This window comes from Zea mays, chromosome 4, assembly GCF_902167145.1.
Source record: "Zea mays cultivar B73 chromosome 4, Zm-B73-REFERENCE-NAM-5.0, whole genome shotgun sequence".
Classification (NCBI taxonomy): domain Eukaryota; kingdom Viridiplantae; phylum Streptophyta; class Magnoliopsida; order Poales; family Poaceae; genus Zea; species Zea mays.
In genome coordinates, this window is record NC_050099.1 from 182,167,818 (window position 1) to 182,193,082 (window position 25,265).

At 47.7% G+C, this 25,265-nt stretch overlaps 2 protein-coding genes across 3 annotated transcripts; both read left to right on the forward strand.

The window, feature by feature from the left end:
* Positions 1 to 354: 354 nt before the first annotated feature.
* LOC100101536 (growth-regulating factor 3-like) lies at positions 355 to 2,284 on the forward strand. Of its 2 annotated transcripts, none has more exons than XM_008678196.2 (3): positions 355 to 794; positions 907 to 1,884; positions 1,996 to 2,284. In XM_008678196.2, the coding sequence occupies exons 1-3, from the start codon at positions 575 to 577 to the stop codon at positions 2,001 to 2,003; spliced, it is 1,206 nt and encodes a 401-aa protein (XP_008676418.1). In that variant the 5' UTR covers positions 355 to 574; the 3' UTR covers positions 2,004 to 2,284. The 2 variants fall into 2 exon arrangements, with proteins under 2 accessions (XP_008676418.1, NP_001106022.2); NM_001112552.2 differs by having other exon boundaries at positions 375 to 794; positions 907 to 1,875; positions 1,996 to 2,261.
* A 17,728-nt stretch (positions 2,285 to 20,012) lies between these two features.
* Positions 20,013 to 23,633, forward strand: LOC100383373 (Replication protein A 70 kDa DNA-binding subunit A). The gene is made up of 2 exons (NM_001176029.2): positions 20,013 to 20,430; positions 21,715 to 23,633. The coding sequence occupies exons 1-2, from the start codon at positions 20,144 to 20,146 to the stop codon at positions 23,396 to 23,398; spliced, it is 1,971 nt and encodes a 656-aa protein (NP_001169500.1). The 5' UTR covers positions 20,013 to 20,143; the 3' UTR covers positions 23,399 to 23,633.
* Positions 23,634 to 25,265: the final 1,632 nt, after the last annotated feature.

Sequence of the window (25,265 nt, forward strand, 5' to 3'; positions counted from 1 at the left end):
AGCGAGCGGTACGGAACACAGCCTACTACAGTGTCTGACGCCTGACGGACGGGTTAGCGTAAGCAGCCAGATTCGCGTCCCGGAGCTCTCGCCTTTGTTGACGAGGTGAGGGGGGACTGGGCACGGCTGCTGCTCGGTCGTGCTGCCCGTTACAGTAGTTGGAGGAACGCAGCAGGGCCGTTGGGTCGGAGCACCGGTGCCCGTCGTTCGTGTGGTCGATCCAATGGCCCAAATCTCTTCCGCGGCCCAACAAACCCACACACGCAGGCGCCTGCGAGGCTTGCTCGTGCGACCCACAGCAGCCTGCTGCCGGGCGCCGCCCACTACAAATAAAACCCCTTCCCCATGGACGTCGCCCAAGAGACTCACTGCTACTCGCGCTCTTGCCACCGTCTACTCTCCAACCCTTCTGCCATCCCTCGGCACCAGCTCGCTGACGCTACCGCCACCCCTACCGCCAGGCCGCATAGCCGTGCTCCGCTCACCTTCTCTCGCGCTACAGTCTCAAGGGTAGCTAGCCAAGCTACCAAGCTCGTCAGGAGCGAGAGAAAGAGGCCGCCGGCGGTGCGCGGGGATGATGATGATGAGCAGCGGCCGGGCGGGCGGCGGGGCCACCGCGGGGCGGTACCCGTTCACGGCGTCGCAGTGGCAGGAGCTGGAGCACCAGGCGCTCATCTACAAGTGCCTGGCGTCCGGCAAGCCCATCCCTTCCTACCTCATGCCGCCGCTCCGCCGCATCCTCGACTCCGCCCTCGCCACGTCGCCGTCCCTCGCCTACCCGCCGCAACCCTCACGTACGCCTCTACCATTTTTTTTAATATGTTTCCGTTCACGTCTCCCGTTGCCGGCTTTTGTTTAGCTGAGCGCGCGCCTGAGCCCTGAGGTGGCGGTTTCTTTCGCATGCAGTGGGCTGGGGCTGCTTCGGGATGGGCTTCACCCGGAAGGCCGACGAGGACCCGGAGCCCGGGCGGTGCCGGCGCACGGACGGCAAGAAGTGGCGCTGCTCCAAGGAGGCGTACCCGGACTCCAAGTACTGCGAGAAGCACATGCACCGGGGCAAGAACCGTTCAAGAAAGCCTGTGGAAATGTCCTTGGCCACGCCGGCCCCGGCGCCGGCCCCCGCCGCCGCCACAACCGCCACCGCCACCTCATCCCCGGCGCCGTCCTACCACCGCCCGGCCCACGACGCCACGCCGTCTCCGTACCACGCGCTGTATGGAGGCGGCGGCGGCGGCGGCGGTAGCCCTTACTCGGCGTCGGCACGCCCAGGAGCAACCGGAGGCGGCGGCGCGTACCACCACGCGCAGCATGTGAGCCCCTTCCACCTCCACCTCGAGACCACCCACCCGCACCCGCCGCCGCCCTACAACTACTCCGCCGACCAGAGGGACTACGCGTACGGGCACGCGGCCGCCAAGGAGGTCGGCGAGCACGCCTTCTTCTCGGACGGCGCGGGCGAGCGGGTCGACCGGCAGGCCGCGGCGGGGCAGTGGCAGTTCAGGCAGCTCGGGGTGGAGACGAAGCCGGGCCCCACGCCGCTGTTCCCCGTCGCCGGGTACGGGCACGGCGCGGCGTCGCCGTACGGCGTGGAGATGGGCAAGGACGACGACGAGCAGGAGGAGAGGCGCCGCCAGCACTGCTTCGTTCTTGGAGCCGACCTGCGGCTGGAGCGGCCGTCGTCGGGCCATGGCCATGGCCATGACCATGACGACGCCGCCGCCGCGCAGAAGCCGCTCCGGCCCTTCTTCGACGAGTGGCCGCACCAGAAGGGGGACAAGGCCGGGTCGTGGATGGGGCTCGACGGCGAGACGCAGCTCTCCATGTCCATCCCCATGGCCGCCACCGACCTCCCCGTCACCTCCCGCTTCCGTAACGGTGGGCACTGTACGTCTTGTTCGTTCGTTAACCTGTTGTTACCTCGATCGTCATGGCTGACTAGACGGTCTCGTTCTCATCCAACGTTTTTTTCGTGACTTGTGCTGTTACGATCTGCAGACGAGTGATGCCACATCAAACCTGGCGCTGGAAACTCGGAACGTATGGTGCTGATGCTGACCATGAGATGTACCGTTTCGCTCAAGGCCGGCCGTCATCACCACGGCCACATCAAACCGGTTTGAAGAACTTGGGAAGGCCGAATGAAACCTCCAGAAGAATGATCTGTCCTCTTTTTCTCCATTTTCTTTTTTCTTTTAGTATTACTCTGTATTGCTTCGCGTGTAATATGTTTTCCTGTAATATCAAGTGAGGGCGTTTCTGAATTCTCATGCAGCATTTGGGCTCAGTGACTGTTATATCTCGTGAGCGTGCACAGCTGACAGCTGCTCGGTTTGAAGACAGTGGTACTACTGTGCTAAAACTGCATCCCGAGGGTAATGAGGCCATGCGACGAATACAGAACAGTAATCGCCATGCTTCATCCGACAGTATATATAAACTATTGGTTGGGACAGCGGGTAATGAGGCCATGGCTTCCATGCATACAGATCTTTGACTGGTAGGTGCCCAGGGGCTAGTGATACCTCTCTCTGGTCTCCTCCACTCCACTGTTCATACTTTGACTGCGACCTTGAATCCGCAGTTGTTCCAAGTTGATCAGGGGGTTGAAACAGCACCAGGTTCCTCTTCTCGATCCGTTTGGGCGGAACTGGGCAGAGAGATGCAGGGTTTTGCAGCCCGGCATGCATGCCGTGCAGAGACCTGCACTGCTCTGGCCAGGGGTCAGTCTTGACGACTTGAATGGCATGCCGTTGCTCTGCATGCTCCATCGAGCGGCCTCCGCAGTCCGCCCTGCTGGACTGCTGGTCCTGGGTGCACAGCCCCTGTGAGACACTGTCGAAGTGTGGCGTAGGAGTACAACGCGAGTTGAATGGTCTGTTGCCTCAGACTGCTGGCCCTCCCCCTGCTGCGTCTGCATGCACTGCACTGTGTCCGCAGGCCGCAGCAGCTGGTGTCCGGTGGGTGAGCTCGCTACTGTAGATGTAGCCTGCGGTGGCCTCTACTGCTCCTATCTATCCTACCAGCGGCAGCCGGCACCCGGCAGCCTTGAAAGCCTGCACCAGCTGCCTGCCCCCGGTACCGTGCCAGCCTGCTGCCTGACTCATCAGAGCATCGCGAGTCATGGACTCATGGGCGCAAGTACCGGTAGTAGAGCCACTGACACTTTGGTCAGCCGCGTAGCCCGCTCCGGCTGCCCTACCCTAGCGACAGTTCTACGTACTGTACTAGCAGCCGAGCAACAACTGAACTGGCCATGGCGAAGCTAGCGCACACAAACGCCACGTTCGCTCGCGTACAAGAACTGAACTGGCGCGTGCACGAGCCGTCTGGCGATCCGCACGTGAGTGGGCGCATCGATCGAGCTCGAGCCCCGCCAGGCCCCTTCTCGCTGCTGGCTGCGATTGCTCTGGCCTGGCGTTTCCATTGCTGCGGTGCGGCATGTGTGGGCTGTGCCAGCGAGTGAGGTGCCGCCGTGCAGGGCAAGGCATTATTGCGGCGGATGAAGGAAAGGAAAGGAAAGGAAAGGCGTGGTCGCCCCGCTCAGACAGCAGCCTGTAGTGCAGCTCCGGCAACAATGCAGGTGGCCGGAGTGAAGCAGTCAAGCAGGGCGCCACTGGTCCTCGATCGATCTGTCAGCGTACGTCCCCCATCCCTGACCAAACCTGGGCAACTGCGTCTGCATGTGGCGCCTGCAGCCGTCTAGTCTCGTGGCACGTTGGTTGCGGGAGTGATGGTCCAGTCCAGTCCACCCGCCGTCACGCTCTAGCACTAAACTAAAAAGCTCATCAGCTCGGGCAGATTGTTAAAACCCTACCACTGAGAGAAGTCCTAAAACCTCAGAATCCACTTCTCCTGCAGGCACGGCATTACTGCAATGGCTAAGCAGCTGCTACTACTTAGTAGGTGGCGACCAAAAAGAAAAGGCATGTCTGGCTCCGGTAGTTAATTACCTCGACCATGCAAGCTTTGTTTTTACTTGTCGATGGGCAACCCCTACATACAATACAATATACATGCAGGACACTGAACATGGCGGTGATGACTGGTGAGACACAGGCACACAGCCCAGAGACAGAGAGAGAGCCCATCCATCGTCACGTGCGCTCACGGAGTGGCACACGTGCACAACCTAGGAATCCGATATTTTCGCAGAGCGCATACGCATAAACTACTGTCACGCGCAGGCGCAGCGCAGGCAGTGACGATCCTGAGAGACACGTTAATTGCCCCCCGATTGTTCGCGGGGGGCGGACCAGTGGTTTGACGATGAGAGGCATGCATCGCCTCGCCTGACAGACGCCTCGGGATAGGTGGCCGTGGGCGTACCAGCGCTGCTAAACAAACCGGGGGAGGCTGGTCGGCGTGTTATGTGTAGTAGAGAGATTCTTGCCTGCGGCCGTGGGTTAGTTTATCACAAACCGCCATTTGTGAGGTTGTGCGCAGTGGTGTTCTTCTTGTTGTCAAGGGGATCCGATGTATGACGCTGTCAGAGCTCGCGACAGCATTTCTCGTGTCAGGTGCTTAACTAACCTCTCGATCTAGGGGGGGGGGGGGGGGGGGGGGGGGGGGGGGTCGTACGTACCAGCAGGCTCGCGACAGATCTGGATGGAGGCTTGTATCTACGTCTACGAGCTCTGCTGCGCAGTCCAGGTCAGGTCAGGTGAGCATGGATTCTCGTATGCTGCCGCGACTGACACTGTCGTCACGTCAGGCCTGCCAGGCCCCCTCGGTCGGTTGTGTAGGAATTCTCATGACGAGAAATTAAGTTTTTGGTTTCACTATCTTTGATACTACATCCGTTTCTAAATATTTGACGTCCAACAGTTCATCTTTGAACTAGGAAACGTCTTGTATAAAAAAACAGAGGAAGTAATATGTTGCCAAAAAAAGTACCTCAATCTTTCGTTACGCTTTCTTAGATACTAATAATGTATATAGTTCAAATTCTAAAAATCTGCTAACTACCGGCCTACTGTACGGGCGAATCGCAACGCTCGGGAGATGTCAGAACGCTTTGCGTTCTGCATGCCATAGTGCCCGATTGAAGTCAATCTTGGGCCGATTCGCCCGCGCCCGCGCCCGCTAACGAGTCCCCAATCAGTGAAAAGGCCCTTTAAGGCCCAAACCCTCAACGATGTCTTGATTCTGCATAGTATGCTGTCTGTTACATTGGCCTGTTTGGTTTGTGGCTAAATGTGCCACACTTTGCCTAAGGTTAGTCGTTTGAATTGAATAACTAACCTTAGGCAGAAAAGTTAGGCAAAGTGTGGCAACTGAGGTAGTGAACCAAACATCTACTAGTTAAGTACCCGTGCGTTGCAACGGTTTCTATATATTATACAAGTAAATCTCATTTAAATAAGATAGTTGTTCAAACATGTTCTAATTTGAGAGATCTCTATCCACTCCACTCATCTGCTTTGTCTAATGAACGGATGGTCCAAAAATAAAACTACGGGTTCATGATAACACAAAGTACGAATGTACGTAAATTTGTCTATAAAAGATTATTATAATATAAATAAACTTGTGTATATCACATTTGACGGTAAAGAAAAAATACATGATAAGAAATCTACCAAGTAGTAGGTTTGAATTAGTAGTCCATTAGAAGACAATGTTGTATCGATTGAGCTGTTAGAAACAAACATAAAGAATGGTGATTGCCTCAATGAACTGAATAGAAAAGATAATGAAAGAAGAGTTGATCCACGGGGTTGCATGTGTCGGGCGCCAACGGCCTGTGCAGTGTCCGCCCCTCCCACGCGTCGTCAAGATGGCTCCCCGTCAAGAAGGTTCAGGCTTTTCTGATCTCGGTCTGGTGGAGAAGATGCACACATAGAGATATACAAGTTCAGTAACATCCACCTATTTATTGTGCACGGTCAAAATAGTGGGACCTCACTTAAAACACGAGAATTGACACCCACAGATGCTTATGTTTTCAACGCTAGGTACATCAATGGCCTGAATGTCAGCCAGTCCTTAGGTGAGCAGGCTACATTAGAGAATTAGCAAGTCATCAAATATATCAACTTACCTGTCCCAACAATTACTATCCATTTCGAAATCAATACGACTCTGTTTACCTTGGTCGGAAGGTTACATCAAGAATCTAATAATCTCTCAAGTACACATTCACATCTCCCACCAACCATCTACTGTGAAATAGAGGCTAGTTAAGAGATATAAGCATGTAAAACACTACCTTTTATAACGATGTTGTCACGAAAATGTTCTGGTTTCACCAAACAACAAAGAACAGAAAACACTAAATACGAGCTAACTGGTTGTCTTAATAGTTACATGTAAATAATGGAGAAAAATAATGCCCCACTCCTCCTTAAATTTCATGCAAAAAGGGTCCATAAGCATATGAACCCATCAAAAAGCCATAGACTCCCGTCATAAAAAGCAATATGGCATTTGTAATCTAGTATATTTTTTATTTAAACAAACCCTTTATGTTTTATGTCAGCCTCCTTTTCATCCAAAACCTTCGAGGCACCTGACTGGCATTTTTGTTGCGCACTGAAAATCCAGTGCATCAAAAAATACAAGGAAATATCAAAACGGTTCATTGTGAATCTGTCGTTGTAGAATGCCCCAAAATGTCAAATTTTCAAGTATGATTAGCAACATCTCTTTCATCGCCATTCTACCAAATGCATGCTTCTAAGTACAAAAATACAATATGACAAAACCATAACAAACTTTATCTAAGGATGCTTGTGGGTTGATCTTTGCAACACTAACATGAGGCACTACACTGTACTGGCTAAATGTTCATGTCCCTATGAAATGGTAAATGGGCTTTTCATTTACAGTGAACCTGATCTTCATATAATTCATGATGACACCTACGCCTGTGGCAATACGAACCTTACCATAGAGGTTGGTCTTTCCGTTCGTGCAAAATGAAAGGGAATTAGGCTTACACCTAGTTCCTAAATAATTTTGGTGGTTGAATTGCCCAACACAAATAATTGGACTAACTAGTTTGCTCTAGTGTATAAGTTATACAGGTGTAAAAAGTTCTCACTTAGCCAATAAAAAGATCAAATATTGGATTCAACAAAGGAGCAAAGGAGCAACCGAAGGCACCTCTGGTCTGGGGCACCGGACTGTCCGGTGTACACCGGATAGTGTCCGGTGCACCAGAGGACTCCAACTCAAACTTGCCACCTTCGGGAATCTCCAGAGGCACTCGCGCTATAATTCACTGGACTGTCCGGTGTACACCGGACAGTGTCCGGTGCTCCAAAGAAGAGTCGCCTCGGAACTCGCCAGCCTCGGGAATTAACGTCGGCTGCTTCGCTAAAATTCACCGGACTGTCCGGTGTGCACCGGACTGTCCGGTGCAACAGCGGGGCAACGGCTATTTCGGCGCCAACGGCTACCTGCAATGCATTAAATACACGCGCTGCGCGCGCAGACGTCAGGCGTGCCCATACTGGTGCACCGGACAATGAACAGGACATGTCCGGTGTGCACCGGACATCCAGGCGGGCCCAGAAGTCAGAAGCTCCAACGGTCAGAATCCAACGGCATTGGTGACGTGGCTGGGGCACCGGACATGTCCGGTGTGCACCGGACTGTCCGGTGCGCCATCAAACAGACAGCCTCCACCAACGGTCAAGTTTGATGGTTGGGGCTATAAATACCCCAACCACCCCACCATTCATTGCATCCAAGTTTTCCACTTCCCAACTACTTACAAGAGCTCTAGCATTCAATTCTAGACACACCAAAGAGATCAAATCCTCTCCAAATTCCACACAACGCCCTAGTGATTAGAGAGAGATATTTGCTTGTGTTCTTTCGAGCTCTTACGCTTGGATTGCTTTCTCCTTTCTTGATTCTTTCTTGCGATCAACCTCACTTGTAATTAAGGCAAGAGACACCAATTTTGTGGTGGTCCTTGTGGGAACTTTGTGTTCCAAGTGATTGAGAAGAGAAAGCTCACTCGGTCCAAGGGACCGTTTGAGAGAGGGTAAGGGTTGAAAGAGACCCGGCCTTTGTGGCCTCCTCAACGGGGAGTAGGTTTGAGAGAACCGAACCTCGGTAAAACAAATCCGCGTGTCTCACTTCATTATTCGCTTGCGATTTGTTTTGCACCCTCTCTCGCGGACTCTATTGTATTTCTAACGCTAACCCGGCTTGTAGTTGTGATTATTTTTGAGAATTTCAGTTTCGCCCTATTCACCCCCCCTCTAGGCGACTTTCAATTGGTATCAGAGCCCGGTGCTTCATTAGAGCCTAACCGCTCGAAGTGATGTCGGGAGATCACACCAAGAGGGAGATGGAGACCGGCGACAAGCCCACTACGAGCCAAGGGAGCACTTCATCGGAAGAGTCCCGCACCAAGAGGAAGGAGAAGAAGAAGGACTCCTCCAAACGGAAGGAGAAAAGATCCTCCTCTTCTCACCACAAGGAGAAGAAGGAGAAATCTTCTTCCCACAAGTCGCATCGAAAAGGCGACAAGCACAAGAGGATGAGGAAGGTGGTCTACTACGAGACCGACACTTCATCAACATCCACCTCCGACTCCGATGCGCCCTCCGTAACTTCTAAACGCCAAGAGCATAAGAAGTTTAGTAAGATCCCCTTACACTATCCTCGTACATCTAGACATACTCCATTACTTTCCGTTCCATTAGGCAAACCGCCAACCTTTGACGGTGAAGATTATGCTAGGTGGAGTGATTTAATGAAATTTCATCTAACCTCACTCCACAAAAGTATATGGAATGTTGTTGAGTTTGGAGCACAGGTACCATCCGTAGGGGATGAGGATTATGATAAGGACGAGGTGGCCCAAATCGAGCACTTCAACTCCCAAGCCACAACCATACTCTTGGCCTCTCTAAATAGAGAGGAATACAACAAGGTGCAAGGGTTGAAGAATGCAAAGGAAATTTGGGACCTCCTCAAGACCGCGCACGAGGGTGATGAACTAACAAAGATCACCAAGCGGGAAACGATCGAGGGGGAGCTCGGTCGCTTTCGACTTCGCCAAGGGGAAGAGCCACAAGATATGTACAACCGGCTCAAGACTTTGGTAAACCAAGTGCGCAACCTCGGGAGCAAGAAGTGGGATGACCACGAGGTGGTTAAGGTTATTCTTAGATCACTCATTTTCCTTAACCCCACTCAAGTTCAATTAATTCGTGGTAATCCTAGATATACTCAAATGACCCCCGAGGAAGTAATCGGAAATTTTGTGAGCTTTGAATGTATGATCAAGGGCTCCAAAAAGATCAACGAGCTTGATGAACCCTCCACATCCGAAGCACAACCGGTGGCATTTAAGGCGACGGAGGAGAAGAAGGAGGAGTCTACACCAAGTAGACAACCAATTGACGCCTCCATGCTCGACAATGAGGAGATGGCTTTAATCATCAAAAGCTTTCGCCAAATTCTCAAGCAACGGAAGGGGAAGGATTACAAATCCCGTTCCAAGAAGGTTTGCTACAAGTGTGGTAAGCCCGGTCACTTTATCGCTAAATGTCCATTATCAAGTGACAGTGACAGGGATAACGACAAGAAGGGAAAGAGGAAAGAAAAGAAGAGGTACCACAAGAAGAGGGGCGGCGATGCCCACGTGTGCCGCGAGTGGGACTCCGACGAGAGCTCCACCGACTCCTCCTCCGACGAGAGCTCCACCGACTCCTCCTCCGACGAGGACGCCGCCAACATCGCCGTCACCAAGGGACTCCTCTTCCCAAACGTCGGCCACAAGTGCCTCATGGCAAAGGACGGCAAAAGGAAGAAGGTTAAATCTAAATCCTCCACTAAATATGAATCCTCTAGTGATGATAATGCTAGTGATGAGGAAAATAATTTGCGTACCCTTTTTGCCGACCTAAACATGCAACAAAAGGAAAAATTAAATGAATTGATTAGTGCTATTCATGAGAAGGATGATCTCTTGGACTCTCAAGAGGACTTCCTTATTAAGGAAAACAAAAAGCATGTTAGGGTCAAAAATGCTTATGCTCTACAAGTTGAAAAATGTGAAAAATTGTCTAGTGAGCTAAGCACCTGCCGTGAGATTATTGACAACCTTAGAAATGAAAATGCTAGATTAATTGCTAAGGTTGATTCTCATGTTTGTGATGCTTCAATTCCCAATCTTAGAAATGATAATGATGATTTGCTTGCTAAGATTAAGGAATTGAACGATTCTCTTGCTAACCTTAGAGTAGAAAATGAAAATTTGATTGCTAAGGCTAAAGATCTTGATGTTTGCAATGTTACAATTTCCAATCTTAGAGATAACAATGATATTTTGCGTGCTAAGATTGTTGAACTTAATTCTTGCAAATCCTCTACATCTACTGTTGAGCACACTTCTATTTGCACTAGATGTAGAGATGTTGATATCAATGCTATTCATGATCACATGGTATTAATTAAACAACAAAATGATCATATAGCAAAATTAGATGCTAAAATTGCCGAGCATAATTTAGAAAATGAAAAGTTTAAATTTGCTAGAAGTATGCTCTATAATGGGAGACGCCCTGGCATCAAGGATGGCATTGGCTTCCAAAGGGGAGACAATGTCAAACTTAATGCCCCTCCTAAGAACTTGTCTAACTTTGTTAAGGGCAAGGCTCCCATGCCTCAGGATAACGAGGGTTACATTTTGTACCCTGCCGGCTATCCTGAGAGCAAAATTAGGAGAACTCATTCTAGGAAGTCTCACTCTGGCCCCAACTATGCTTTTATGTATAAGGGTGAGACATCTAGTTCTAGGCAACCAACCCGTGCTGAGTTGCCTAAAAAGAAAACTCCTAATGCATCAAATGAGCATGACATTTCATTTAAGACTTTTGATGCATCTTACGTTTTAACTAACAAATCCGGCAAGGTAGTTGCCAAGTTTGTTGGGGGCAAACACAAGGGCTCTAAGACTTGTGTTTGGGTACCCAAAGTTCTTGTTTCTAATGCCAAAGGACCCAAAACCGTTTGGGTACCTAAAATCAAGAACTAAAATTGTTTTGTAGGTCTATGCATCCGGGGGCTCAAGTTGGATACTCGACAGCGGGTGCACCAACCACATGACAGGGGAGAAGAAGATGTTCTCCTCATATGAGAAAAACCAAGATCCTCAACGAGCTATCACATTCGGGGATGGAAATCAAGGTTTGGTCAAAGGATTGGGTAAAATTGCTATATCACCTGACCATACTATTTCCAATGTTTTCCTTGTAGATTCTTTAGATTACAATTTGCTTTCCGTATCCCAATTATGTCAAATGGGCTACAACTGTCTATTTACTGATGTAGGTGTTACTGTCTTTAGAAGAAGTGATGATTCAATAGCATTTAAGGGTGTGTTAGAGGGTCAGCTATACTTGGTAGATTTTGATAGAGCTGAACTCGACACATGCTTAATTGCTAAGACTAACATGGGTTGGCTCTGGCATCGCCGACTAGCCCACGTTGGGATGAAGAATCTTCATAAGCTTCTAAAGGGAGAGCACATTTTAGGACTAACAAATGTTCATTTTGAGAAAGACAGGATTTGTAGCGCATGCCAAGCAGGAAAGCAAGTTGTGACTCATCATCCACACAAGAACATCATGACTAGTGACAGGCCACTGGAGCTCCTACACATGGACCTATTCGGCCCGATCGCTTACATAAGCATCAGCGGGAGTAAGTACTGTCTAGTTATTGTGGATGATTATTCTCGCTTCACTTGGGTGTTCTTTTTGCAGGAAAAATCTCATACCCAAGAGACCTTAAAGGGATTCTTGAGACGGGCTCAAAATGAGTTCAGCTTAAGGATCAAGAAAATAAGAAGCGACAACGGGACGGAGTTCAAGAACTCTCAAATTGAAGGCTTCCTTGAGGAGGAGGGCATCAAGCATGAGTTCTCTTCTCCCTACACCCCACAACAAAATGGTGTAGTGGAGAGGAAGAATCGAACTCTATTGGACATGGCAAGAACCATGCTTGATGAGTACAAGACACCGGATAGGTTTTGGGCCGAGGCGGTCAACACCGCATGCTACGCCATCAACCGGTTATATCTACACCGAATCCTCAAGAAGACATCCTATGAACTCCTAACCGGTAAAAAGCCCAATATTTCATATTTTAGAGTTTTTGGTAGCAAATGCTTTATTCTTGTTAAGAGAGGTAGAAAATCAAAATTTGCTCCTAAAACTGTAGAAGGCTTTTTACTAGGATATGACTCAAACACAAGGGCATATAGAGTCTTTAACAAGTCCTCAGGACTTGTTGAAGTTTCTTGTGACGTTGTATTTGATGAGACTAATGGCTCTCAAGTAGAGCAAGTTGATCTTGATGAGATAGGTGAAGAACAGGCTCCATGCATAGCGCTAATGAACATGTCCATTGGGGATGTGTGTCCTAAGGAATCCGAAGAGCCTCCACATGCACAAGATCAGCCATCCTCCTCCACGCAAGCATCTCCACCAACTCAAAATGAGGACGAAGCTCAAGTTGATGAAGGAAAAGATCCAAGCAATGAGCCACCTCAAGATGACGGCAATGATCAAGGGGGAGATGCAAATGATGAAGACAAGGAGGATGAACAACCAAGGCCACCACACCCAAGAGTCCACCAAGCAATCCAACGAGATCACCCCGTCGGCACCATCCTCGGCGACATTAATAAGGGGGTAACTACTCGATCTCGGGTTGCACATTTTTGTGAGCATTACTCTTTTGTTTCCTCTATTGAGCCACACAGGGTAGAGGAAGCACTACAAGACTCGGATTGGGTGATGGCAATGCAAGAGGAGCTCAACAACTTCACGAGGAACGAGGTATGGCATTTAGTTCCACGTCCTAACCAAAATGTTGTAGGAACCAAGTGGGTCTTCCGCAACAAGCAAGACGAGCATGGTGTGGTGACAAGGAACAAAGCTCGACTCGTGGCCAAGGGGTATTCACAAGTCGAAGGTTTGGATTTTGGTCAAACCTATGCACCCGTAGCTAGGCTTGAGTCAATTCGCATATTATTAGCCTATGCTACTTACCATGGCTTCAAGCTTTATCAAATGGACGTGAAAAGTGCCTTCCTCAATGGACCAATCAAGGAAGAGGTCTATGTTGAGCAACCTCCCGGCTTTGAAGACAGTGAGTACCCTAACCATGTTTATAGGCTCTCTAAGGCGCTTTATGGGCTCAAGCAAGCCCCAAGAGCATGGTATGAATGCCTTAGAGATTTCCTTATTGCTAATGGCTTCAAAGTCGGCAAGGCCGATCCTACTTTGTTCACTAAAACTCTTGACAATGATTTGTTCGTATGCCAAATTTATGTTGATGATATTATATTTGGGTCTACTAACGATTCTACATGTGAAGAATTTAGTAGGATCATGACACAGAAATTCGAGATGTCTATGATGGGGGAGTTGAAGTATTTTCTAGGATTCCAAGTCAAGCAACTCCAAGAGGGCACCTTCATTAGCCAAACGAAGTACACTCAAGACATTCTAACCAAGTTTGGAATGAAGGATGCCAAGCCCATCAAGACACCCATGGGAACCAATGGGCATCTCGACCTCGACACGGGAGGTAAGTCCGTGGATCAAAAGGTATACCGGTCGATGATTGGTTCATTGCTTTATTTATGTGCATCTCGACCGGACATCATGCTTTCCGTTTGTATGTGTGCAAGATTCCAAGCCGACCCTAAGGAATCACACCTTACGGTCGTAAAACGAATCTTGAGATATTTGGCTTATACTCCTAAGTTTGGGCTTTGGTACCCTCGGGGATCCACATTTGATTTGATTGGTTATTCGATGCCGATTGGGCGGGGTGTAAGATTAATAGGAAGAGCACATCGGGGACTTGCCAGTTCTTGGGAAGATCCTTGGTGTCTTGGGCTTCAAAGAAGCAAAATTCGGTTGCTCTTTCTACCGCCGAAGCCGAGTATATTGCCGCAGGCCATTGTTGCGCGCAATTGCTTTGGATGAGGCAAACCCTGCGGGACTACGGTTACAAACTAACCAAAGTTCCTCTTCTATGTGATAATGAGAGTGCAATCCGCATGGCGGATAATCCCGTTGAGCATAGCCGCACTAAGCACATAGCCATTCGGTATCATTTTCTTAGGGATCACCAACAAAAGGGGGATATCGAGATTTCGTACATTAATACTAAAGATCAATTGGCCGATATCTTTACCAAGCCTCTTGATGAACAAACTTTTACCAAACTTAGGCATGAGCTCAATATTCTTGATTCTAGGAACTTCTTTTGCTAAACTTGCACACATAGCTCATAAGTATACCTTTGATCATGTCTCTTTGATATATGCTATGACTAATGTGTTTTCAAGTGTATTTCAAACCAAGTCATAGGTATATTGAAAGGGAATTGGAGTCTTCGGCGAAGACAAAGGCTTCCACTCCACTCTACTACTCATCCTTCGCCGTCACTCCAAGCATCTCTCCAACTTTGGTATAATCTTCACTCATTTATTTTATGACCAAAGGAGAAGAAAGTACTTCGTGGGCTCTAATGATTCCATTTTTGGCGATTCATGCCAAAGGGGGAGAAAATATGAGCCCAAAGCAAAAGGACCGCACCACCACCTAATTTTTAAAATTTGGAGATTTTCAATTGGTCAATTTCAAATTGGTATCTTATTATGTTCTAAAGGGGGAGGAAGTAGTATTTCAAAAATGATAAATCAAAACCCTCTTGAACACTAAAGAGGAGGATCTCATCTAGGGGGAGTTTTGTTTAGTCAAAGGAAAAGCATTTGGAACAAATCTTGAAAATGCTTTGCAAAAAATCTTATTCATTTACCTTTGACTTTCTTAAGGACTTTGAAAAAGAATTTACAAAAGGATTTACAAAAACAAAACATGTGGTGCAAATGTGGTCCAATATGTTAAAAACAAAGAAACAATCCATGCACATCTTGTAAGTATTTACATTGGCTCAATTCCAAGCAACCTTTGCACTTACATTATGCAAACTAGTTCAATTATGCACTTCTATATTTGCTTTGGTTTGTGTTGGCATCAATCACCAAAAAGGGGGAGATTGAAAGGGAATTAGGCTTACACCTAGTTCCTAAATAATTTTGGTGGTTGAATTGCCCAACACAAATAATTGGACTAACTAGTTTGCTCTAGTGTATAAGTTATACAGGTGTAAAAGGTTCTCACTTAGCCAATAAAAAGATCAAATATTGGATTCAACAAAGGAGCAAAGGAGCAACCGAAGGCACCTCTGGTCTGGGGCACCGGACTGTCCGGTGTACACCGGACAGTGTCCGGTGCACCAGAGGACTCCAACTCAAACTTGCCACCTTCGGGAATCTCCAGAGGCACTCGCGCTATAATTCACCGGACTGTCCGGTGTACACCGGACAGTGTCCGGTGCTCCAAAGAAGAGCCGCCTCGGAACTCGCCAGCCTCGGGAATTAACGTCGGCTGCTTCGCTAAAATTCACCGGACTGTCCGGTGTGCACCGGACTGTCCGGTGCAACAGCGGGGCAACGACTATTTCGGCGCCAACGGCTACCTGCAACGCATTAAATGCGCGCGCAGACGTCAGGCGTGCCCATACTGGTGCACCGGACAATGAACAGGACATGTCCGGTGTGCACCGGACATCCAGGCGGGCCCAGAAGTCAGAAGCTCCAACGGTCAGAATCCAACGGCATTGGTGACGTGGCTGGGGCACCGGACATGTCCGGTGTGCACCGGACTGTCCGGTGCGCCATCAAACAGACAGCCTCCACCAACGGTCAAGTTTGGTGGTTGGGGCTATAGCATTCAATTCTAGACACACCAAAGAGATCAAATCCTCTCCAAATTCCACACAACGCCCTAGTGATTAGAGAGAGAGAGATTTGCTTGTGTTCTTTCGAGCTCTTGCACTTGGATTGCTTTCTCCTTTCTTGATTCTTTCTTGCGATCAACCTCACTTGTAATTAAGGCAAGAGACACCAATTTTGTGGTGGTCCTTGTGGGAACTTTGTGTTCCAAGTGATTGAGAAGAGAAAGCTCACTCGGTCCAAGGGACCGTTTGAGAGAGGGTAAGGGTTGAAAGAGACCCGGCCTTTGTGGCCTCCTCAACGAGGAGTAGGTTTGAGAGAACCGAACCTCGGTAAAACAAATCCGCGTGTCTCACTTCATTATTCGCTTGCGATTTGTTTTGCACCCTCTCTCGCGGACTCTATTGTATTTCTAACGCTAACCCGACTTGTAGTTGTGATTATTTTTGAGAATTTCAGTTTCGCCCTATTCACCCCCCTCTAGGCGACTTTCACAAAACTTGCATTCTGCTTGGTAGCAACGAATGACATGATCTCCAGGTTGCACATCAGTTACTCCTTCGCCAACACTTTCCATAATTCTATTAAGACAAGCAAAAGAAATTATGTCCATCACAGCCCAACGATGATTTACTTCGTGCATAAAACTGAAGCAAATATAGACACACACTAATTACCAAAAGTAAAATTTAAAAACACTAAAAATACTCTAGAAACTCTCAAACTTATGTAAAATCGTTTCACGGTGGAGTTTATAAGAGTTGGTGGTAGTGCCAAACAAATGCTAAATCTGCAATTCTACAGCACCTCAATGCCATAGCATAAGTTATTTACAAAATAAGTATCAAGCGCTCCGCCTCCGCCCCTAAACCCCTCCAACCACACACACCAAAACAAATAGAATCATCCGTAGAAATGAAAAAAATCTTAGGTTTGACTTGAGATCTTTTATACTGCTTGATATTGTATATTTTGCATGTGAATTCATAAATATCTAAACCAAATTAGGAGAAAGGATGGTGTGCGCCTCTCAAAGCTTCGGCCTCAGATTTGGTCCTCGTGGCTGCTCCCTTCAAATTAATGCCTCTTGGGTCATCGACATGATATGCTACACATTCCACATTCCAGAAGGGAATATAATTACTTGGGTCTCAACTCCCACGAACAGGTGCAGAAGCAGAAGCAGAAGCATAGCTGAGACTAATGCATACCTGTCGAACATGCGTCCGATGACGAAACTCCGACCACAGTACACAAATGGGCTCTCGAATCAATGTCATGTCGGTGGCCCCATTCTCGCTGGCCACCACGGTCTCCTCCTCCTCCTCCACTGGAGGGTTTATGAAGCATCACCTGAATGTCCCCATCTGTCGCGGCACGACGACGGCCCCAACGACGGTAGGGCTTTTTCCGTGGTGGGGGTAGCAGGGACATGCCGTGGGACGGCCACGAGTGGGGATGGGTGCGGTTGAGTGGGGGGTAGGGGCGCTGTGGACGGGAGGTTGCAGTTGCTGCGTCGTGTGGGGAAGGAAGGTGACCATGGCGCGGAGGGCGTCACCTTCGTGTCGTAGGACGATGGGTGGTGGCAGATGCGTAGGATCTGCGCCACCGAGCTCTTCAGAGTGCCTGGCGTTAGCTCTTACAACACCTTGCGGGAGGACGAGCTGGGCTGCCTCCTCCGTGCTGTCGCCGCGGCCGCGGCCGAGGGGATGTCGACGGATGTCGTGTGGTGGTTAGGTGGCGATCGTCCTTGATGAGCAGGAGCACGAGCAGGAAGGCGAGCAGGAGCGTGAAGACGTTTTCATCCCCCGACACCGTTGCCCCCGCTCTCTGGTCCCGGCATCCTTCGCCTTCCGCTCCGCCGCCACCGAGATATATGAGGTTGGGAAGAGGTACATACTGGGGGCTCATGACGATTGCGGATCCGGCCAAGGATGACGGTGGTGGTTGGGGCTCGCGACGATTGCGGATCCGGCCAAGGATGACGGGGGTGCTGGGGGCTCGCGACGATTGCGGATCCGGCCAAGGATGACAAGGGCGAATGACGGCTAGGTAGCGCGGGTTGATTAAAAGGGAAGCGAGGGTTTTTTTACAAAATATTGACGCACGACGACCATCAAAACTGGTGCTTTAAGTATAGTATAGACTTAACGATGTCTTGATTGTTGATTCTGTATAGGACGAAATTCCGTGTGCCCAAACCAATCAGTGGAGCATGGCCGGGCGATTTTTTTTCATCCCCTAACCCTACATGACTATATACATGAACCAAACATCAGGTTCTTCAAAATTCCGCGTGTGCAACTGCATCGATAGAGATGCGAACCAAAGAACCGGATTGTGAACCCAAACGGAGCTCATTTTACGGGTTAATTCTGTGCACGCAGATATACAATCTCTCAATCTAGTGCACACTGTATTTTCTCGAACAAAGAGCATGCAGCAGATTATATAATCGGTAATAAATCAAACGGGACTTGGTGATGAGTTCATTCTCCATTGTTGAAAATCTCATTCTCTAGCAGCCCCGGTCCTACGATTTTAAGGACTCCTAGCGAACTCATCGTGCCCGTCGAAAATAACAATACATTTATATCTTGAAGCTAATATGATTACCTTAACGATGAATAGAACTCCATCATGCCCGTTGCTTGTCATGAAAATATACTCCTTTGTGCTTTTTTAAATGCAAAATCATCAAGGACAATATTGAAATCAATAGTGTCCAAGGTATCCATCTCAATAGAGCACATAGCCAAGCCATTCAAGCTTTCCCGCAACATAGTTTATCTTAGATAGTTCTTTAACAATTTCAATTTCGAGAAACTTTTTTCAGCCGAAACTACAATCATAGGTACAATTAAGAGATTTTGATAGACAACTATAACATTTGGATAGCAATTTACATCAAACGCTGATGTCGAAGAAGTTGACAAACTCACTTGCAACATTTTTAATTCTGAATAAAAATCATTCATCTTTGTCAATAGATGAAGGAAGTGACGTTGACCGATCGCCTGATGTCTCAATCGCTCATTGTTGTGATTGAGAACGCCTGACTATTGGCGCTAGGGCCGAAAAAAGCTCGAGGCTCGCGAGCCGGTTTGGGCTCGCTCATGCTCGGTTTGACTCGGCTCAGAGAGGCTCGCTAGCCTGAACAAGCTCGAGCTGAGCATAATTTATGGTTCGTTCAAATAGCGAGCCGAGACTAGACGGCTCGCGAGCCTGCGAGATCATGTAGTGCTATATTATGAAACTATTATATTACTGTGCTATTGATTTATTTTTCTTACCTTTTTCATGGATCTAGTGTTAGATATAGTTTAAAACATGTTCCTAATTTATCGATACATATTTTTGTTTTGTATATAATAAAAATATACAATTTATGCTCTAAATTGGATTTATTATAGCAGCTCGCGAGCCAGCTTGAGAGCCTAAGCGAGCTTAATTAGATCCTGATTTTCGAGCTCGTAATATGATGGAACCGAGCTGAGTCGAGACAAGCCTGGCTCGGTAGGTTACCGAGCCGCACCAAGATGAGCCGAGTCGGCTCGTATCTAGTCCTAAATGGCGCCCCTGGTAGCGCACAGCTTGTGTCGTTCATTCAGCAAGCTATCGTTCGTTTAACAAGCAGCTCTATCTCTATTTATTTATTCTATTAGATGTTGGCCCCTCTCGTTTCTAGGCCTCAACGGTCACCTGTGTTAGTTCGGCTCTGTTCTCGAGTTAGCTGTATATCATCAGTTCATTCGCTTTTATATTAAGAACTAGTTTAGGAGCGATAAAATCTAAGAAAATTAGAGAGACTAGGGCTTGTTTGGTTTGTGGCTAACTGTGCCCCACTTTGCTTAAGGTTAGTCGTTCGAATTGAATAATTAACCTTATACTGAAAAGTTAGGTAAAGTGTGATAATTGGGGTAACGAACCAAACGTGCCCTAGATTCTCTTGCGAGGGAGTAACTTTCCCTTTTTTTTTTTCTGGCCTTCCCCTTCCGCTGCTTACCCAGAAGAGATACGGCCGTGCAACCGTGACGTCAGCGCACAATGACAGCCGTTCAATACACTTGTACTTCCGATCCGACGGCTACTACTATCGAAGCATCAGCCAGCCATCAGTGTGTGACCTTTTTCTTCCTCCGGAAGGAGGCACGACGCCATCGAACCGCCTCTCCCCGAGTCCCGTACCGTACTCTTGCGGTCTTGCCGCTCCAACATTTCAGCCCCCACCCCTCATCAATTTTTCCTCATCCGCCTTCGTCCCGCACGCTTGCCGTCCAACCGCTCCCACAGGTCGAGGCGGGGAGGGGGAGGAGGAGGAGTTGCTGGTGGGTGTGGATTCGCCGTCGATTCGAGTCTGCGATGGCGGCGGCGAAGCTGACAGGCAACGCCGTGGCGGCGGCGATGGCGGGGGACACCAACCTCAAGCCGGTGGTGCAGGTCGTCGACCTCCGGAGCATCGCGGTCACCGGGGCCCCGGGCTCCGGGCCCAGGTTCCGCGCCATCATCTCCGATGGCGTCGCCACGGGGCACGCGCTCTTCGCCTCGCAGCTCTGCGACCTCGCGCGCTCCGGCGTCGTCCGCCGCGGCTCGGTCGTGCAGCTCCTCGACTACATCGTTAACAACGTCGGCCCCACCCGGAACAGAAAGTATCTCTCTCTCCCCTCTCCCCTCTCCCCTCTCCTCTTCTCTTCCGCCCCACCTACCCGACTGGATCGATGCGTGTTCCATTTGGGTGCGCTCTTGTGGGTTTGGTTTATGGTTCAGGCCTACCAGGCATACGAAATTGGGTCTAATCTGTTTGATTATGTGCTTGTTTGTTTGATCTAGTAGTTGCGTGAGAGTTGCATTCCGTTCAATTGGCCGTTGGCTTCGGATTTACCAGCGTATGTATTCATGCATTCCGTTAATGTTTGGTTCAGTGGATCTGTTCGCGCCATCATTTCAATCCGTCCCCGTGAACGGTGTTGCTGATTGAATTGAGTGTATACTTGCCTTTTATTTTTTTGTCAGAAATATACTAAACCATCATAAAAGTTATGTTCATAACCAAATTGAAACTCGCCAGCCTTGAACGGATCAGAATTTTCATCTTCGTGGTGAAAACATAGCATGTCTGTGGTTTGGTATCTAGCTGTGCAGCCGATCAGTTTATACTTGCCTCTTAGTAATATATTTTTACAGAATATGATAATTTGGGATAATGGATATGTTCCTAAGTAAATTGGTGTTCATTAGCCATGAATCTGTTAGAAATTTCCTCTTCATGATAAAATAGTGCTCACTAGCCATGAATCGATTAGAAATTCCTTCTTCACAATAAAAAGCTGGTTTGTCTATGCTTTGGTATATGGCCTTGCGACTAATGGTCGGTGTCCACTACTCCACTTATGTCCGTTTAAATTGTCAGGCATTCCTGTATGTGCCAGTTTTGACTTTTGATGTCTTCAATTTGTTATGCATCAAATATTTGCTAGGCAGCTGTCTGTCAGTGCCCTCGCCGATGGCTACACCGACGGAGACGAAGAACACTAAGAATCTACGCTAGAACACTAGGAAACTATACTATGAGTCTGGGAATTGTATTCATTTCCAAAACTGTCTTCAACTTCTCATACAACTGGTATTAATAGACCAGCCCAGACTTCAGCGTACCCACTCAACGGCTGATACACGGGAATTGGGCCTCCTCTGGCGGCGGCCCAACAACATCTTGGTTGCAGCCTCTTGCTCCTTTCCTGCGCTGGCCCGTTCATCACCAGCTGCATCATCGGCGTTGCTGATACTGTCATGTTTGGAGTCAGTTAGGTCCTAGTTTTTTTGACCCTGTTATGCGATGGAATTTGACCATTGTACTTTACCTCTTGCGTTATGGTTGTGCATGGATTTTCAGGCTTCTATTTGCTGTCCTGATAAGATGATTGTTATCACAGGGCAATTGTTATTCTGAACATGGAGGTTCTTGTTGCAGAGTGTGAGATTATTGGAAATCCAGCACTACCTCCTGAATCTGGAGATTCTAGTTCAAATTCCCTGAGAGCAGACCAGTTTAATGGAGCACCTCCAAATGGTTCAATGGCAGGGAGTACTTTGAACAAAGTGATAAAGCCCTCTGACAATGCTCCAGTAATCCAGAGATCGATGACAGGTAACTCTTTGAACATGGTTCCTAGGCCAAGTGACAATGCACAGGTCTTCCAACCAACCGTACAGCCATCCTATCGTCCTGCACCCAAATACAGAAGCCATGGCACAATCATGAAAAACGATGCTCCTGCTAGAATAATCCCCATACCTGCTCTAAATCCTTATCAGGGCCGCTGGGCTATCAAGGCTCGAGTAACTGCCAAAGGAGAGATCCGCCGGTACCATAATGCAAAAGGTGATGGCAAAGTGTTCTCTTTTGACCTGCTTGATACTGATGGTGGTGAGATTCGGGCTACATGTTTCAATGCTCTTGTTGATCGCTTCTATGAAGTTGTGGAAGTTGGTAAGGTCTATGTGGTATCTAGAGGAAACTTGAAACCCGCAAAGAAGGACTACAACCATCTGAATAATGAGTGGGAGATTTTCTTGGAACCTCAGTCAACTATTGAACTTTGTCTTGATGAGAACAGCTCTATTCCTGCCCAGCGGTTTAGCTTCTCATCGATTGATAAAATTGAAAATTCAGAGAACAATGCAATTGTTGATGTCATTGGTGTTGTTACATCTGTCAACCCTAGTACTACAATACAGAGGAAAAATGGTATGGAAGCTCAGAAAAGGACCATCACCCTGAATGATATGTCTGGTCGAAGTGTTGAGCTTACCATGTGGGGTGACTTCTGCAACAGAGAAGGCTCGCAGCTGCAAGAAATGGTTGAATGTGGGGCGTTTCCTGTGCTCGCTGTCAAAGCTGGAAAAGTCAATGATTACAGTGGGAAGTCTGTTGGCACAATTTCTTCATCTCAACTCCACATAAACCCTGATCTTGCTGAGGCTCATTCTCTCAGGCAGTGGTTTGATTGTGGAGGAAGAGATGCTTCTACTCAGTCTATATCCAGGGATTTTACTCCTTCAGCATCATGGAATGAGGTCCGAAAGACAGTAGCACAGATAAAGGATGATGGTCTTGGAATGGGGGACAAACCCGATTGGGTCACGGTGAAGGCTGCTATTTCGTTCATCAAAACCGATTCCTTCTGCTACACAGCTTGCCCCAATGTGATTGGAGACAGGCAATGTGGTAAAAAGGTGACAAAGTCTGATTCAGGCAACTGGCTATGTGACAAGTGCAATCAAGAGTTTCCAGAGTGTGATTACAGGTATCTCCTACAGTTGAACATTCAAGACCACACGGGAACAACTTCTGTGACAGCATTTCAAGATCGTGGACAGGAGATACTTGGTTGCTCAGCTCGAGAGCTCAACATTTTTAAAGAGAACAAAGATCCTCGCTACACAGATGTCTTGATCAATTGCTTGTATCAGAACTATTTGTTCAGGCTAAAAGTGAAAGAAGAACAATATGGCGATGTACGACAAGTGAAAAACACTGTGGCCAAGGTGGAGAGGGTGGATCCTTTGGCTGAGAGTAAATTTCTGCTTGATTCCATTTCAAGGTTTATACCATGAGAGTTTTGTTCTTACATCTATCAGCTGCTGGTAAGTGTGCTGCCCGCTTAGAAGTGGTAATTAATATGTAGCTTTCCCTATTCACACGCCCGGAGGTTTCTTTGTCGGATAGAATTCTATCATTCAGCAGTAGAGTTTTCTCCACTTTTGGTCTGCCAGATACCTGCAGCTTGAAGCTATGTGTTCTTTCATAATTAACTGAACGCTTGTAAGTGTGATTATGAGAGTTCTGTTTAGCTCAGCTACTTTGTGGTTACTACTATTTTGGTTTAGTTTGGTATAGTCGGACATTCCTACTGCTCCAATAGTGGGCATGAATCAACCATTAATGCGATGGAGAAACCATTGTCTTTTGTGCCAAAGCAATTTATAAAGCACAAGTCGAAACAAGAGAGCTGTATTTACAGGGCAATTAGGGGTTCCCATAATCCCATCGTAATGTACAGCAAACACTTTTGGTCCAGTTTAAATTCCGTTTCCTCTTCGTAGCTACCACCCTTGTCCCAAACTATAGAACATTTTAGTTTTAGTTTTTTAGCTATATAGAAGCTACAAGGGCTAAAAATCACCTAATATAAATAAGGATGGAGTAGAATTGCATTTGCTCTTAAATTGGCTGCAGTTTAGGCGTTTAGCAATTTTTTTTCTGGACGGCTGATGTTCCAGCACAAGAGACAACGTGCATTGATCGTGTATTCGAGTAGAGGACACTGATGGATAACGTGGCTACAACTTTCTACAGTATTTACTTATAATAAGCATATAGGTTGTGCTAACAATTCTGAGAAGAGAAGGGTCAACGGTGGCGACGGCATGGGTGAAGGAGAGGGTGGCAAGTCGCGACTCGCGAGAGAGGGGAGGGGGTGACGAGTTGCGGAGAGGGGGAAGAGGGTGCGCGATCGCGAGTGGAGGGGGAGAGAGAGGAATGAGAATGAGGATTGATCTAAATAATAGTTTATTAGATTTGAGTGATTAATGGAGAGAGTTATCTAGCGATCTATACCGTTGATTGATTTTGATGATGTGTTAATTCTAGATGTAACTTTTATTGGTAGATTTAGTGTAGGTTATTGGTGTAGGTGATTCGATTAGTTGAGTACTTGAGTTTCTTAGTAAAATTTAAACTGATGGATTATATAGTGATATAAATATTGCATCGTTCGGAAAAGATTGGAGGGGCTAAAATCACATCTTAGGGCTAGTTTGAGAGCCACAAAATGAGAGGGATTGAAGGAGCTACAATCCACTTTTATTCAAAATTAAATAAGAAGTGGATTCTAGCCCCTTCAATTCTCTCCGTTTTTGTGGCTAGGGCTAGTTTAGAAGTCACAAAACCGGAGGGGATTAGAGGAACTAGAATCTCCTTGTTTAAGTTTGTATAAGAAGAGTATTCTAGTCACTTCAATCTCCTCTGATTTTGTCTCTCAAACTAGTCTTTATTCAAAATTAAATAAGAAGTGGATTCTAGTCGCTCCAATTCTCTCGGTTTTGTAGCTGTTAAACTGGTGCTTGGTGTTTTCCTTTACCCACCATGTCTGCATAACACGGATCACAAAAAACCTGACCTTTTCCCTATAGAACCTTGTTGTCCTGCCCACAGAACTTGATTGGGGCTGTGAAGTCATCCCATTGCGACTGCAGCTTATTTAGCTCCTTCACTCTCAACGAAATGGATGGTGGTCTTAATATGATAGAAGGGTTGGTCTTCCGCAGAAAGTCACCCTGCTCAATCAAACATCAGGAAGCAAATAAATGCAGGATTAACGATAGGAATAGATAATGTGCTCATGTGGCTTGAAGTGGGGCAAGTGATTACATCTTTTTGCGCCGGAAGGTGTATGTGGGTTGCTCTGATCAGGTTACGCCA

Bases quoted from the DNA above. Each gene is read 5' to 3' on its own strand.
- LOC100101536 (XM_008678196.2), top strand. From the start codon at position 575: ATGATGATGATGAGCAGCGGCCGGGCGGGCGGCGGGGCCACCGCGGGG. The intron at 795-906 runs GTACGCCTCTAC...TTTCGCATGCAG, and splicing joins CTACCCGCCGCAACCCTCAC to TGGGCTGGGGCTGCTTCGGG.
- LOC100383373 (NM_001176029.2), top strand. From the start codon at position 20,144: ATGGCGGCGGCGAAGCTGACAGGCAACGCCGTGGCGGCGGCGATGGCG. The intron at 20,431-21,714 runs GTATCTCTCTCT...TTGTTATCACAG, and splicing joins GGCCCCACCCGGAACAGAAA to GGCAATTGTTATTCTGAACA.